The sequence below is a fragment of the Monopterus albus genome, unplaced genomic scaffold (genome assembly GCF_001952655.1).
Source record: "Monopterus albus unplaced genomic scaffold, M_albus_1.0 scaffold244.1, whole genome shotgun sequence".
In the NCBI taxonomy this organism is placed as follows: Eukaryota; Metazoa; Chordata; class Actinopteri; order Synbranchiformes; family Synbranchidae; genus Monopterus; species Monopterus albus.
Window position 1 is genome coordinate 17,957 of NW_018128124.1, and position 16,477 is coordinate 34,433.

The 16,477-nt window shown below is 43.8% G+C and overlaps 3 protein-coding genes across 4 annotated transcripts in view; 1 reads left to right on the forward strand and 2 right to left on the reverse strand.

Annotated features, from left to right (window-relative positions):
- The window catches only part of rab11fip5b (RAB11 family interacting protein 5b (class I)), a 12,289-nt gene extending 11,660 nt beyond the window's left edge, over positions 1-629 (reverse strand). The window contains exon 1 of one of the 2 annotated variants that reach the window (XM_020620654.1): positions 22-629. The gene's annotated coding sequence lies outside the window, so the exon portion shown is untranslated. The remainder of the gene's footprint in view (positions 1-21) is intronic. The other variant, XM_020620655.1, reaches the window with a different exon arrangement.
- A 3,644-nt stretch (positions 630-4,273) lies between these two features.
- On the reverse strand, positions 4,274-11,923 carry bend4 (BEN domain containing 4). Its single transcript, XM_020620632.1, is given in 7 exon segments — positions 4,274-4,476; positions 5,581-5,821; positions 6,156-6,182; positions 6,342-6,433; positions 7,239-7,802; positions 11,266-11,367; positions 11,370-11,923. Coding segments are annotated over 7 exon segments (1,566 nt in total). The 5' UTR covers positions 11,707-11,923.
- A 710-nt stretch (positions 11,924-12,633) lies between these two features.
- On the forward strand, positions 12,634-16,313 carry shisa3 (shisa family member 3). The gene is made up of 2 exons (XM_020620627.1): positions 12,634-13,631; positions 15,078-16,313. The coding sequence occupies exons 1-2, from the start codon at positions 13,361-13,363 to the stop codon at positions 15,665-15,667; spliced, it is 861 nt and encodes a 286-aa protein (XP_020476283.1). The 5' UTR covers positions 12,634-13,360; the 3' UTR covers positions 15,668-16,313.
- Positions 16,314-16,477: the final 164 nt, after the last annotated feature.

Sequence of the window (16,477 nt, forward strand, 5' to 3'; positions counted from 1 at the left end):
GCTGGGGGCCACTAAATGACCGGAGGTCTGCTTAGTGGCCTGTCGTATCACTTGACTGGGAGATCATCCCCCTTCGCGTTGCGGTCGAATTTTCGTGCTGCGCAAAAATCGCCTCTGCAGGATTTGTCCAGAGTCCGCCGAGAGACCAGAGTTTATCCGAGGTCAGCTGTCAGACAGTAGACCGGGCCTATGTTTAACCCGAAGCTCTGCATGCCATTGGCAAATGCAGTCAATGCAAAACTAAGTTAGACGAGCTGCTACTCCGGTCACTCAGACGTAGCAGTTAGTTTACTGTCCGAAATCTGCTCATCGTGTTCACGGCCCGCCCTCCTCAACAACAGCAGGCCCGCGTACAGCGAGAGAGATACTGCAGAATTAAAGAGAAACACCCATCCAAAACCTTTGTCAGCTCCCCCGACGCACACATGCTACCGTACACGCCGTGCGCGGTCAGAACGGACATCACAGCATGTGAGCCAAGGAGAGGAGGCGCATCCTGCAGCTCGTCTTTGTTTATACAACAGACAGTGATGCGGCCGCTGAAGTTTCTGGGCGGAACCCTGAACATATTTTCCAGCTCGTCCTCTTAATGCCCTGATTTCATGAGCTACCGTCTCTTATTTACAGTACAATCTCCAGTGTTCTCAACCTAAACACTGTCTTACAACATGCAGTGGTGGTGCAATTAAAAGGCTGGAACAAATCTCACCATAACCTGAGGTAATGGACTATAAAGGACTGCTGGAAGAATTAGATCATGGAATTAATTCCTCAGTTAAATCAATAAAAACACTTTTATTTGAATGAGCAAACCTTTAAGGCTGTTTGATTATTTTAATCCTCATGGACAAAATCTGGCGTTGTAGCCTCCTACATCAAGCTTGTTTATTCCTATAACTTAGAATCACAGCAAATCATATTGATCTTGGCTGGTGATCAGTTTTTAGTCATTCTTGCAAACCGCAGCGCCATCTAGTGGAGGACAGTGACGAGTCAAAATGAGAAACAAGCACAAAAGAGCAACAACGCAGTGTATTAGGCTTCCGTGCGGGGATGCTGCGGTCACATCATGCTATTTCTGTTTAAACGATGTGTCGGCCACCACACGACTCCCTCAGATCCACTGTGCAGCTGTAACACCGAGTCAACGCAATGATGTGATGAAACTGCATGATTGTGACATGTAATTAACCTTAGGTGAATGTGGTTTGCACAGTTTAATCTTTATGATAATCTTGTGGAAAGCAATATACACATGAAGACGATAAAGAATCTTGTGCTTTAATTACAAATCCTTTTTACGGCAGACATCTTGACTCATCATAGTAAAAATAGCTACCAATGACCTTAAAGATGGCTCCATTCCTGTACACCATCACCACACGCACAATTTCCTACAGTGACATGTCTAAATGTCTTCTGTGAGAAAGACTTAGTGTATCTAGTGAAAGTCTTCATGAGAATCTAAGTGACAGCAAAGAGAGGGAGAGTCTTTATTATGAAACGTGGTAGAAAAAAATGTATTTAGGCAAAAATCCAGAAACGGATTAATAAAGGGAAAACATTAGATCTCAAGACTCAGGAGTAGGCAGAGGCAACTGGTCAGGGTTAGGGTCAGGTTGGGGTCAGAGCATCCATCCATCCATCCATTTTCCTCTTATTCGGGACCGGGTCGCGGGGGCAACAGTTTAAGCAAAGATGCCCAGACTTCCCTCTCTCCAGACACTTCCTCCAGCTCCTCCGGGGGAATGCCAAGGCGTGCCGAGAGACATAGTCCCTCCAGCATGTCCTGGGTCTTCCCCGGGGCCTCCTCCCGGTGGGAGGCCTGGAACACCTTCCTAGGAAGGCGCCCAGGAGGCATCCGAAACAGATGCCCGAGCCACCTCAGCTGGCTCCTCTCGATGTGGAGGAGCAGCGGTTCTACTCTGAGCTCCTCCTGGGCGACCAAGCTCCTCACCCTATCTCTAAGGGTGCACCCGGCCGCCCTGCGGAGAAAGCTCATTTCGGCCGCCTGTATCCGGGATCTTGCCCTTTCGGTCATGACCCAAAGTTCATGACCATAGGTGAGGGGGTCAGAGCACTGGGATCTAATAGGAACCGTCAAACCAAGAGCCTCCCAGACACTGTAATGTTATTTTTAAAGGAATATATCTTTGTTGGATTCATCAGTGATGATCCATTATCTGAAGTCTCTACTTTATCAGTGTTTAGAGTCACCAGTGTTTTATTATACTCAGCAGTTCTTTGATGAAAACTGAATCCATTTCCCCTTTCTTAGAAGAAGTGTTACATAAAACTGACAGTGTATACAATAATGCTATTTAGCATGTAGACAGACAGACAGATACTCTAAGTGATCAGTGAGGCGTTAATCAAAGTTTTCAGCTCCAGTGCTTATCTTATTTATTATAAATAAAAACAACAGAAACTATTAGATTTGTAAAAATGCGACTGATGCTTCACAGTGTTGATAACAGCCATTTTGAGGGTAAAGGAGTAAATACAAATAAACACTCACATTCAGAACAGCAACACAATGACATAAGCCAACTGTTTCCAGCTTTCTGTGGCACTTTTCTACTTGGCTTTTTAAAAAGAGACGTGGTATTTTAAGAACACCTCACACAATAACTGTACTTTATAATACACATTTACACAGCACTGTCGACGTGGCAAACTGACCCAATAAATCTGGTACATTCAAATGTAGGAAACAGTACCATGGAGTGAAGTTATCAAGTGCCAAAAAAAACCCCAAACACAAATCTAAAGAATAAAAATCGTTACATTCTGGTCAAGAGCTTAAGGGCTTTTCACTATAGGGCAGCTAAAAGTGCAAATAAGAGCGTTCCACTTGGGTCAAAAGATAATTGTTCTGTCCTTATGAAGAAACTTCAGCTTTGTAAACAACCCACATTACATGATTTCTGACAGCCTGTTTTACCACTTTACACTGTGGAGGTCTTCTAACAGGTTTAAGGCATTAATATGTGGCAGTTACCTTAAGTTTTAACGTCCATCCATCCCGACACAAAAGGTCTGTAGAGAGTGTTTGTAAAATATAATTGATTCTGCTTGGACAGACAAACTATTGCAGTTGTCTTCCTGTGGGTCTTTTGGCGTTGGGCTCTCTAAAAGCTTTTATGACAGTGCATTAAACAGTTGCAGACACTGGAATGAAAACAAAAGTCTGTTTTGTGTTTTCAAGTTTTTTTCTTCAAATCGGTGCTATATAAGTAGAAGTGGTTCATTATATGGGACAAGTATCAGCATTATATCACTGCCACATCCAGTGCTGTAAGCTTTGCAGATGTGAGGAGTCACTTCCAGCATCCAGCCGTTAATAACTATGACTTTAAGAGAAGCAAACCTTTGGTTGAAGTTGCACTGGAAAGCATATTAAGTAATGAGCCTGTGAATGTAACACTAAAGGTGTTTGTGTGCCTAATTTTATAGGTGTTCTGCAATATGCTACACATTTTGTTTTAATTGCATACCCAGAGTTCTGCTGTAGGAAGTTCAGCACAGACCAGCCTCGACCAAAACATCGGTCAGGCCAAGCTGCGTTTGAGGAAAATGCACTTTTCGTTTTAAGAAATAAACCTTGAGATGTCAAAATTGGCTCAAATGGAGACAAAAGTGGGGATGCAAAGAGCAAGACTACACGAAACAAAGCATGACTTTCTCAGAGGCACTCCTGTAGAAGGGATGCAAGTAAAGGTGCTTCGCCGGTGAAACGTTAAAAGCTTCTCTCCATGATGCAGGTGACAGAGGGTAAAGTCTCAGTGATAGATCTGAGTCTCAAACTGGGGCGACATTAACACAATAAGCTTCCTGATTATCTCAAAGTGTGCAAAAATAAAAAAATAAATAAACAAACAGGTGCCCCAAACAACCTCCTTGTAATGACTCCATTACAAAAAATGATAATCAACAGAAATATTCCACTGATAGTGACAGAACTGCTCAAAAGATCAAACCATAAAAATAGCAAATGGAAGACAAACTGTGTTAAATTTAAAACGCACTTTAAGAGTCGGATCTTGACTAACCAAAATTTTAGGTATAAAAATGGCAATAAAGCTATAAAACTATTGAAAAAGAGGATTGTAGTTATATTCTGCACAATAAACTTCTTCTGGAATGTTTTCACTGTGTAAAGTGACAGGATAAGGTCAGTGTTTTGGGATATGTTGTTGTACAGCTACATTTCAGGCATTTTGTTCTTAATTCCCCCTTTAACTTCAGTCCGACTGGCCGTTCTGGCAGCCTTTTAAATACAGTTCATCCTGCGACAGATGTCCTTCGAAGCCGTCCATATAGAGGCTGGGCGGGGCTGCTGCGCCCTGCCCATGAACGTGCCGACCGCGCGGCCCTGACGAGCGTGACCCACGGCGTCGCTGAACACTTTGTTGATCTGCTCCTCTGAGGGCATCCACCAGTCGGGGTTTGAGGCACAGTGCATCCGGATGAACTCTGGCAAGAAGATTTTTGTACCGAGAAAAAGATTTTAAAAACATTTTGAATGACTGAAAATCAAAGCAAGCTTTGATTAGCACCAGGGCTTGAAAGGAATGAGGTTCTGTGGGTGACACATATGGCCTTTTTACATTGATTTCACTGCTGAATCTGATTTGTAACCTAATGAAAATATCACTGTGGATTCAAAAGGACAGTCTCAGGTCACATTCACATTACAGCCACTGATGCTTGATCTTATATCTGTGAATAGACCTGAGCTTTCTGCCCTTAAAGCAGCTTTAATCAATGTTTATCTGTCTATCTATTTTGATTCACTCTCTCTGCCCATGACCTTTGGCTGCAGCAGGCAGCTGCTTTCATCAATCAACCTCTAAAAACTCACTGTACACCTCTGGCTCAGGACACAGCAGCAAACACAATGCTAAGTGACTAGCTGAACATTTAGCAGCTAAAGAATTTGCTATTTCCCTAAGGAGCCGTGGAGGCTGGAGCCAATCCCTGTCAACCCTGTGGGAGAGGAGGGGCACTGGACAGGTCACCCGTCTATCACAGGGCTGATACACAAAGACACACAACCATCCATACTCACATTCACACCCACAGAGTCACCAATTAACCTACAGTAACCTGCATGACATTTGGAAACCCACAATGGAAGAACATGCAAAATCCACACACAGTCCACCCTCGACTGTGAGGTTCAAATCCAGAACCTTTTTGCCGTGAGGCGACAGTACTGACCACTGCACCACAAAGCCGGCAAGTTGTCCATATCAATATAAATGATGACACGTCAATGTTCAAAATTTTGTTTCTGCTGTCTAAAGAAAAATCAGGTAGTCTGGTGCAGGTTTAAAATGACAAATCATGTGGACAACAACACATGTGACAGTTCAAAGTGGAAATGAATGAGATAGCTGTGCCAACTTGAAGCTCAAGGACAGGGGACAAGAGGATGAGGATGACAAAACAAACACTGACGCTATAAGCAGATAGTTGCTGTTTCTGTGTTTATAAAAGTCAATGAATAATTAATGCACGTTAAACTTTATCATGCAGGACGGAGGCAGACTGTAAATCCCCTCTCAGGCTGTGTACCTCTGAGGCAGCTGACTTTGACGGGGTTGAGCGGGCGTCTCTCCAGGCCCGGCTCTCCTGAGTGGACTGAACGCTTCCTTTTGCCCAAACCACAGGAGAATTTGAGCTCGTCTGTGGTGAAGACGTAGCGGATCAGGTAGCGCAGCAGTCGTCTGCCGTCTTTCTTAGATGAGTTGACAGCCTCATCCCACTGTTTATTAGTGATAAAGAGGGGATAGTTCTCCAGCAGCTGTTTACTGCCCTGCAGGGGAGAAGACAGAGGGGGTAATGCTCTGAGGGGGTTCAGCTATATTTGCAGCCTTATGCACCATAGTTTTAGTTTATCTACTTATTTGAATTGCTCAACTTTGACAGAATTTTCTTAGGTATGCCATCTTTAAAATGACTTTAAACCATTTATATGTTGCTTATTTCACTAATGTAATGGTTGACTGTTCTTTCAGGATGTAGAGCAGCAGCTCAAGTCAATTTCACTAATGTGTCACCACTTTCTGAAATTACACCTCTGTACACAAAAAAACCCTTAATATCTTGTTAAAACAGAAATTTTAATAGACTTAAATAAAAACACAAACCTCAAAGACTGTTTGTCGTTCTTCTTCCTGTAGAAACAGAGCTTAACTTTAACTTCTGGTTTTCACACCACTTATCTTTTACAATTACCAGCATGGAGACAGTTTATATTTTTACACCTTAACATACGCTTTGGAAACAGGTGCTTTAAATAGCTGTGAATGTTGTACAGGAACCTGTTTCCTCACCTCGGTAAGCTGCTCCTCCGGCATCGGCTGAACCAGCTGGTTGTGAAACTCAAGAACAGTCTTGAAGTAGTCAAGAACATTTTGGCAGGGAACTGTATGAAAAACACAAGCTGATGTGACCAGTGTTACAAACAACAAGACAACCCATCTGGTGGATAATTAAACAATCCTGCATTATTTCCATTCCTCCTGTAAACATTAGTTTGACTCTGTCTGGTAGTTCTGAGATTAATTTAAGATACTACACTGTATACATTACTTAATGTGTACTCACACAATGAGCCATTTTTGTTTAAATTAGGTTAGTGTGACACTAAGAAGCTGAAAAATAAAAATAGATGCTATTAAGACTGTTACCCAAAACTCCGTGTTGCATTTAGACACCAAGTCCCTGTAACTGTCTGAAAGTGGCAGCACACACAACCTTGAAGGAAAAGTCTGGTGATATTCCATATTATGAATAAATTCAAAGACCAAAACAACCCACGAACTGATCTTATAACTGTCTAAAACAAGCTACTGTTGTACAAAAATTATTTAAAGGACACAACTGTGCACACTGGCTGGCAAGTGTCTTCATCAGCTGGCAATCAGCGCTTGTTTTATTTTATACTTTATCTTCTTTTATCTTTCTTCTATTATTTTAATTTGCATCTTTGTCTTTAATACATATGTTTAAAGCACTTTGATTTTCATTTGCGTATGAAAAAAACCTGCCTTGCCTCTTAAAACACCAAAGGAGGGAAAATATAGTGATAAAAACCTGAAATACCAAACACCTTACTGAGATATCTGACATTTAACCTCCCCCCCTCCCCATCTGTATTAATACTAGTTTTAAATACAGCCACAGCTCCTGTTGTAATGTCTAGATTCCAAACCCTGTCATTATTGCACCTGGGATGTTCTCAAGCTTGTTCCGGAGCTCCTCGTTCTCCTGCTGGAGAGACAGCACCTCCTGCTCCAGCTCCAGGCAACGTGGACAGCAGCTCTCCTCCTCCTCTTCCTCCTCAGGCAGCGTGGACGACGGGTGGCCATATGACTCGGACGGAGTCGGCGAGCCCCAGCCTCCCAGGTTGTGTCTTGGAGGAGACACCCCTGAACCGGTCTCCGCTGTTGTACACTGCTCGTCCTCCACACCTGCACCCAGGTGCTGTTGCTGGGGCCCTGAGAGGAGATAGTTCTGCAGGGAGTCTGTGAAGATGCGGAGAACAGCAGAGGTCTGTTGTTGGTTTAGATGGCTTTGTTGGGCCTCCTCTGGGTCTGTGGTGGAAGAGCTCTCTTCATGTTTGGACTTCCCCAGTGAGGAGCAGTGAAGCCCCTGAGCATCCCCTGGCCCATCTTCCACCTTAATGTTAGAGGTGAAGGAGGAGGAGGAAGGCTCCAGGAGACGGCCATTATTGAGGAGGCTGAGCACTCGACTGCACTGCTGGGCAAAGGCGTCCAAAATGAGACGGTTCTCTGCAGCAGAGGGAGGAAACATCATGAGGTCCGAGCTGACGGTGATGAACTTTCACATCCACCAGTCACTGTATAATCAGGATTCTACCGGCTCAGTACGCTGATCATATATTTGTGGTTCAAATTGAAAGGTTCAAATGTGACCTTAAAAACAGCAGCTGCTCGTCTCAAGGTCCATTTAGTAGCAGTTCTGGAGCTTTTGACTGTATCACAAGGTCTTCATTATCAGAGAGAGTTTGCTCAATTGCCATGAGCAGAAATAAGAAGTGAAAAGGAGGCTAAACGAAACAAAACCAGCTTCGCACAAAAATACTGAATCACTCATTGCTTCCTAATTGTGGAATGAATAATGTCTATTATTAAGCATCTACAATTTCATGGCAATTAAGCAAACTATCTGCTGATGAGGACTGTGTGGTGCGACTGAAAGCTCCAGAACTAAATGGACCTTAACTGAAAACTGTTTTGTCAAGTGACTCGGTTTTCTTTGTTGGCTTTAACAGGTATTATTAACTGCACTGAAAAAGTGGTGAAAGAAGTACTCACACCCCGTACCTAAATGCTACTTAGAGTACTGTTATAAAAATGACGTTATTCAACATGATTTATGCTATTTAATATGTTTTAAACTTTCAGAACAGAGCCATGCCACAAACTGAATGTGTAAGCCTGAAGGACATTTCCTATCTTTCATATGAAACTCTGTGTGCTGTGATACACTCGACTACACACTGTTCCAGACAAAGTGAGACACAACTGTCAACTGCAGGATAAACATGTGTCCCAGTATGATTAGCTTCTGAGTCGCGCTATCAGGGTGTGTCCGTTTACTATATATTATGTTGTATGAACCTACCTCACTCAGACAACTCTATTGCCATTGTCTCATTGTGCTGACTTGTCTCCTTGCTGCAAGAAAGTAAACTGTTCAAACGATTCCAGTGACTTCGTTGCTTTATTAGGGAAATTCTCATAACAAATAGCCATCACTGTACCTGTAATAGTGATTTAATAATGTGTCTGTTTACTTTTGACACTTAAAAGGACATTGTGCTTGTAATAGTTATGCACTTTTACTTAAGTGGGATTTTGAGTGAAGGACATTTAGTTGTAGCGGAGTATTTTTACATAGTTCTCCTTAACTACTGTAGCTGGAGCTAATTCTAACCACTGGCCAAATGATTCAATTGTGTAGTTCAGTGGTTCCCAACATAGGGAGTGGGGCACTTCCAAAGGGTCACAAGATAAATCTGAGGGGTCCTGTGCTGATAAATGGAGCAGAGAAGAAGAAAGTTTTGTTACACTTTAAGCATTAATCTTTGCTTTTACTGTGAGATGCTGTAAGTCCCAACCAGAGACTGATTATTATTGTGCTCTTTTGGCTAATTCTTTAGTAAGGAGTTGTATCTTATGTGTATTTGATGGTAAAATCTTAACCTGCTAAGGAACCAGTAACCCTCACTACCAAACAAATGTAGAGAACACTGTTTTATATTTCCCTCTGAAATGTAGTGGAGCAGAAATATGAAGCAGCAAAACATGCAAACACTCAAGAAAAGTAAGAATACATGAGTAAAGTGAACTCACCACCACTGCTGAAACATAATGTTTCACTGTACAGGGAAACACATTTCCTTACTGTGCACATGACAGTAAACACTTTCATTTCACTTAGTCTCCTATGGAAACAGTACGAGTGATTTTGTGCTTCACTGTTCTTTCTGCCTCCTCCTTCTTGCTTTCTTGTTGTGACAAATCTTTCTATTACAGTAGCAGAGAGTACAGTAGGCCCCTCTGTTTATACAAAGCTTGATTATGCTGATTTATTCAGATGTCAATAAACTCTGAACTCAAAATATCTGCTGCAACCAAAGCTGAGCAAATAAAATCAGCACAGAAAGACACCTCAGTGCATAGTTTCTCTGGTAGTCCGGGCATGTTTCAGCGGGATGATCTCACACATCCCTCCGTGTAATGATTATAAGCCCGTTGGCCGCACACAGACACACACAAATAAGCACACAGACAAAATGAGTTCTATGTGGCCACTGCTGCGTTGTCGCTCTCTCAAACGTGTCTATCAGCCTGGCGCAGATGTGTTGCGTTTATTAATATGCGTGCTGTCTCTGTTTACCCGTCAAGATGTATTTGATATAATTCGCCTTCACCCTGCACCCCACCCCCACCCTCCTCTCCTCTCCTCTCTCACCAGTTCTGTGGCACCGTGAGCTGAGAGCCTCATAAAATTTCATTAAAAACAACACGCTCGGCAGAAGCAAATTTATGAGCCCCATTTATTTTAATCACAACTCTTTGGGAAAGGCTTTGCAATGCAATTTGTGTTATTGTGTGCTGAACTTATTGTTGAGTCCCTGGGTCTCTAGTGCTTCTCCTCGTGAGAAGGACATCAAGTTTATTTTTTATTTATTTTGATTTTTTTTTTTTTTAGCCATGAGCATTAAATTGTTCCCATCATTGCTGATAAATGCACGTTGATGTGTCATTATCACCAAGAACGCAGGGTGTGTTTAGTTGGGACTGGATGGTGCATTTTGTGCAATATGGGCAAATTTATTACAGCAGGAAAAATGTGATTTGTTCTAACTAGTGACACCTAAGATTTATACTGGCAAGGAATCAGGCTGGCCTACATAAATACAAGTGGGTTAAAGATATGATGCTAAATCATTAATACACACATTTGGCAATTCACGTGTCTGTGAGCTACAGTGCAACCTGAGCTCTGTCTTGATTATAAAGCTGTACAGCAACGATAACCAGCAGCTAATTGAGCTACAGTGATAAAGAGATTCAGATTTGATTAGAGGATAAGATGCCTAATGTTTAATTTCATAACTGCCAGGATTAGGTTCATTGCTTTCATCTTAATATTGGCTCCCAGGGACCCGCCCTCCACACCAGAACACATTTCATCCTGTACAGCCTTTAATGAACAGCAGCTGAGGAGAAAAATGGACAGGGAACAATGTACTTCAACAGGAGACTGTGAGGGCCCTTCTTGTGCACACACAAACACACAGGACTGACAATTACCCAGTGTAATTTTTTCAGATGCACACTGGAGATTCAATCATGACTGCTCTCATTACAGCAGCAAATCAATCACCACTGACTGAAAGAGAAAGAGAAAGAAATGGGAACAAAAACATGAAGCTCAGGTGATGTGGAGCCAGCCATAAAGGTGCTGGCTTTTAATGGGATTTGTATCTTCCATTCAAGTTCACTGACTCTGTAGAGGTTTAATACTAATAGGATATCTCTGGGCGGCACAACCCAAACAAAATATGGGCTACACCAGAATCCGGACAAGCTGAAGACATGTGGATCAGAAAAGTCCAGTCTTCGCAAATAGTGAATAAAAACATACAATAAGAGATGGAGCAGACCTTCAGGTGTGTCCAGGAGCGACTCTCATCACTCACTGAATAAGTTTTAAACCCACCTGAGCTGATGCCGTAGGTGCAGTCTGGAGAGAACCTGGGCTCCGCTCCGCCGCTGCTGCCGCTTCGCTGCTGGGCACCGAGCGATGCTGCCGGCGCCCCTGCCTGCTGCTGGGCCTGCTCTCACATGGGAAACGATGCTGCTGTTGAGGCGTGGGGTGATGCTGCTGACTGCTGCTGATAGCGACGCTGCTTTGGTGGAGCTGCTGCAGACGCTGGTGGTGATGGTGTGGCTGGAAAGGATGAGGCTGCTCGGGCTGAAAAGTGAAATGATGTCCGTCGCCAAACAGAGGCACGTCGACAACAGCAGACCTGTCAAAGCGCGACTTGCCCGCCGAGCGCTTGCTCTGGAAGGTTTTGAGGGTGCTGTACGGACTCCGTTGTTGTCGGCACATCTTCGGGGCGCAGGGCCCTTCGTCTGCGGGCTGCATCTCTCCCTCCATCCCGGCCAGGTGTCACAGCGCGGCGGATGGCGACGGGTTGTTATTGTGGCGTGCCGGTGTGACAGGCAGCTGATAAGTGGGAAGATCAGATCCGTCACTGTCTGGCTCGGTTTCCCTCATACACGCAGTGTGAAGGGTGGCCTAATTTACTGACAAGCCGCCGCTCCAATCCCCAGTCGGGAGCGCCGACGCTGAGACACCTCCAGAGGGAAATACAGGCGGGACTGGGGTGTTGTGCGCCGCTGCCTGCCTCCTTTGTAACCCACATCCACTCAGAGAACAACGGGGCTCAGTAGCAGTTGTACAACTGAAAACCAAAAAAACGCACAGCAAAAACCTAAAAAAGAAAAGAAACGACAGAGGCCATTTTGGTTATCGAGCTAAAAGCATCAATAAACGCGACATGAGCGCACATGGAAGAAAATGCTTCCTACAGCCAACCACAGGAGCCCACCATGAGGAAACGGCCATACACATTTGTGGGTATTATTCATTTATGATTTCTTAAAATAATGATTCATAATAACCTAGCAAAATAAGAAAAATAAGCGTTGGACAGCCTTCCACACGCATCTAGTTTTTATTAATTTGATCTAAGGCAAAAAAATAACAATATTTAGGCCTAATCTTCAGCAAATTACTCAAAAAGCCACATGTTCAGTCTTAATTGACCTTATGTGTGAAATCTTCCTTTAAAGAGCTAAAAGTTTGCGTCGCCGCATGGGGGCGCCACATCAATAGGCTACAAACAGGACAAAAATTCAGACGAGTTCATGACCAACTACATGTTTGTCTCTCTCCCCCCTTTTCCGCGGGTCAGACACCACTGAAAAATAAAAGTTATAGAGGTGAAAACCTTTAAAATGGGATTATCATAAACTTTATCATAAAACTAGAACGAACCCAGTCGGTGGGTTTGTACAAACCTTCCTCTAGTTGAATTATGCTTACATTTATTGGAAGAAAGAGCTCAGATCCTTAAATAAAAGTAGCGGAACCACAGTGTGGGAAAAGTCCTGCGTTCAAAATGTTACTTAAGTAATAATAATTAAAGTACTGGCCTCATAGGCCTAATGCTTGGCCTGCACGAAGAACAGCCTAACCCAGACAATGGACGCACACGCATGGGCACCTTTACAGCTGCAGGTCACTGCAACCACAGGGACCACCGCGCCACGCGAACGCGCACGTGTGGTTGCTGGATGTTACGTGCGCGCGTACAAAACCCGAGTCACAAAAGCAGCAAATGTTCAGTGAGGTGGGTGCACAACGTCTGCAGGAACATCAACAGGCGGTCACAGGAGCAGCTCGAGTAAGAGGGAAAACAGAGGAAGCGCGTTTGGCTTCGCTCTGGTGGTTAATCTTCTTCCTGTGTGGATGAGGAGAAAGTTCAATAATGATGTTTTAAAAAGTGAGTGTTCACTTCAGGAGGATCCAAGTAAGGATTTCCTCACGTTTGAATTAGGCTGAAAGCGGTTTGGATGCTGTAAAGATGACGGTGACATAACTTTAGGTCTTTGGATCAATTCGCCGAGTTTCCATTTCAGTAAATTAATCTCCATGAAGAGTCTCAAAGCCGGACTGACGCATTCGGTGGTCGGAAGCTGAAGCTGCACAGGACGTAGGGAACCGTGAACCCCCGCAGCCTGCCGGGATGGTGCGCCTGCTTAGCTGCCTGCTCCTGGGATATCTGACCTGGAATCTGCGCATATCGGACGCACAGGGGGAGTATTGCCACGGCTGGTTGGACGCTAATGGGAATTATCACGATGGTTTCCAATGCCCGGAGGACTTTGACACCATGGACGCCACCGTGTGCTGCGGCTCCTGCTCGCTGCGCTACTGTTGCGCGGCCACGGACGCACGGCTGGACCAGGGCAGCTGCACGAACGACAGGGAGGTGGACAACACCGAGTTTGCAGCGCGTAAGTTGAGTGTTTTTAAACTCTCTTCTGGTTCATAGTTTTATTTTAAGACTTCCTTTAAACTGCTCTCCTCATGTGCATTAGTCTAATTTATGGCATGTTTAGTTCAGTCAAAGTGAACTACAGGAAAACTGCTTTCTACAGAGGTCAGAGGTCAGCAGAGGTTGTGGGACTTTCCAACACAACACAACACAACATGTTAATGACTTCATATTATGTGTCAAAGTGTCAAAAGGTACAAGGAATTTGAGTTCCCAAAACAATGATCTTTGGAGAATAGAATATTTCTTAAAGATCCATTTTACTGGACTGGAGGTTTCCTTTCAACTGCCACTGTTATATATGTTTTCAACGCCTTAGGAAATGTGTACGTTTTAAAGTTTACATGCTTTTCCAACATAAATCAGCCAGAGTGTCCTGTTCCCAGTACTTGATCTGGACTCAGGTGGTGTAATTTGACCACAACTCACCACAGACTATGTAAAAAGGCAAACTAGAGCAGTTTTGGTGACAGTCTGTCGGCCACTCAACAAAAATAAAACATTCTTTTACAAATCTTTAAACAAATTAGTACAAAACTTAATCAGATGAACTGCTTCACAGTGTATGGAACACTTTCGCATACAGCTAGAGGCCTATTGTGCTGCCAGATGAGAAACACATTCACTTCAACAGTTCACTAATTTGCCAACCAAAGTAATCACAGCTTTATGAGACAGCAGATCTCTCTGACTCCTTTAAACATTTAACAGACCACTGGTTACGAAGCTTTTTGATCACTTTAACAGGAAGGTTTTGTCAGTTTTCTTTACATCTCCTGGAACTGCACGGACTGTGTGCATTCAGTTTCATAATTTGTTCCTATCAAAATAAATAAACTCAGTGATTTCAGAGTGGTGTGACTTGAGATGTTTATGTTTTAGCTGGGTTGTGTGTAAGGTTTTCCTCATAATGCTGTGCAGAATCTAACCCCCAATTTAGCATTTTGTAAAAACATTAATTAATGGTTTCTAACACTTCAGTGTAGTTGTAAACAGATGTATATATGTTTATTTGTGTATTGGTCAACAGTTACAGTGGCAACTGTAAGTGGAGGCTGGTGTCTAAACAGATTTAACACAATTGTAATAAAATAGTGTCCAAATAGAAGAACTTGCTGATGAATACTGTGAATTAATAAACATAAATGTCCCTATAGCTGGTTATATTTTCATTACAATGTTATAAACCATTTATTAAATGTTTATTTAGTCCTCAGAAATGCCAAATAGGTGCTTTAAAGTAAAGAGTTACCCAGTTAGAAATAAGTGTATTTTAATTTGATTAATTCAGTTTCATAATGTGTTGTTTTTGTGCCTGCAGGGCAGAAGACTAGTTACTACAAGCCTGTCAGGAGGTGCGCCCTCATTACTGACCCTAACCTGTCTGTGTGTCCTCTGCCCTCAGAGCCAGTCTACGTGCCCTTCCTGATGGTAGGGAGCATCTTCATTGCCTTTGTCATTGTTGGGTCTCTGGTTGCCATCTATTGCTGCACCTGCTTGCGGCCCAAGCAGCCGGCCCAGCAGCCCATTCGCCTTTCCCTGCACAGCTGTCAAGGTGAGACAATCCCTATGATCCTCACCGCCGCTCCCCAGAGCCTCCGCACCCCATCGCGACAGTCCAGCACAGCCACCACCAGCTCCAGCTCGGCCGGAGGCAGCAGCTCCATGCAGAGGTTTTCTCTCGGGGGTCAGGGACAGCAGCATGGCTGCCTGGTGTCTGCCACCGTTTCCTCGTCAGCCTCCACCCCTACCCAGGCCCCTCAGACTCTGCCTCCGCCTCCACCTCCGCCCTACACATCACCACCTACAAGCCTGTCAGGAGGCATTCAACACTTGCTGCCCTCATCGCACACCCAGCTGCAGCTCCACCAGCCCTCCGTATCTTCTCACCCTGCACAGGGTTCCGGGTTCCTCTTGCCTCAGCAGTACTTCTTCACTCTGCAGCCTGACGCCTTGACAGCTGCCAAAGGTTTTGCCGACTTCGGACAGAGCTGACAGGGCTTCGAGCAGAAGACAGAGAAAGAGTACAAGTGTTTTAACTGATGGGATGTGACCTAGTGAGGAAAAACATGCTGCAACACAGCTGATGGTGTTTGGATGGAGGTCCAGGCTGGCTGAAAGGACAGACTAAGCAGCAGGAGGACGAGGGACAAAATATGACCAAGCTGCCGTGGTTGAGCAATGTGGAATGAGGCCTTTCTCCCTCGGCAATACAGGACAAATCGGAGCTCAACAGATCTGTCAGGGGCAACAAGAGTTTGGAATCTTGTGCACTTTTATTTTATATTGTAAATACAACTCTGTAGCCTATATTTTGTTTTCTCTACATGCTGGTTTTCAAGGTGGCAGTTTACAATACAGACTACAATCCAGGTGACCTAACACATCTTCCTTAGAAAGAGAAACACTGTACAGGCAGACGGCTTCAACACTGACTCACTCTGAGACTGCTGAGCGTGCTTACATTTTTAGAGATATAGTAGATGTTGGAAACCAGGGAAATATTGTTTTCTGACAATCACAAAGACCTCTACAAGGACACTGTAATTTTGGAGCAAACTGATTTATACAAGATGCTGTACATGTTTCACACCCAGAGTTGTCATAATGATTCCCTAATTTACTGCAAATAAAATGTCTCTCAGTACCTTCTGTGCACTGATAAATGTAAAAGAATTGTTGAATAACACTTAAGTATTTTTTTTAAAAAGTGTCTCCTGAAAGAAGCCTCATCATCGCTCAGACAGAAAGGAAACCAGAGCGGCCGGGCCTGCACAGCAGCTCCTACCTGTCACTCATTCTTGC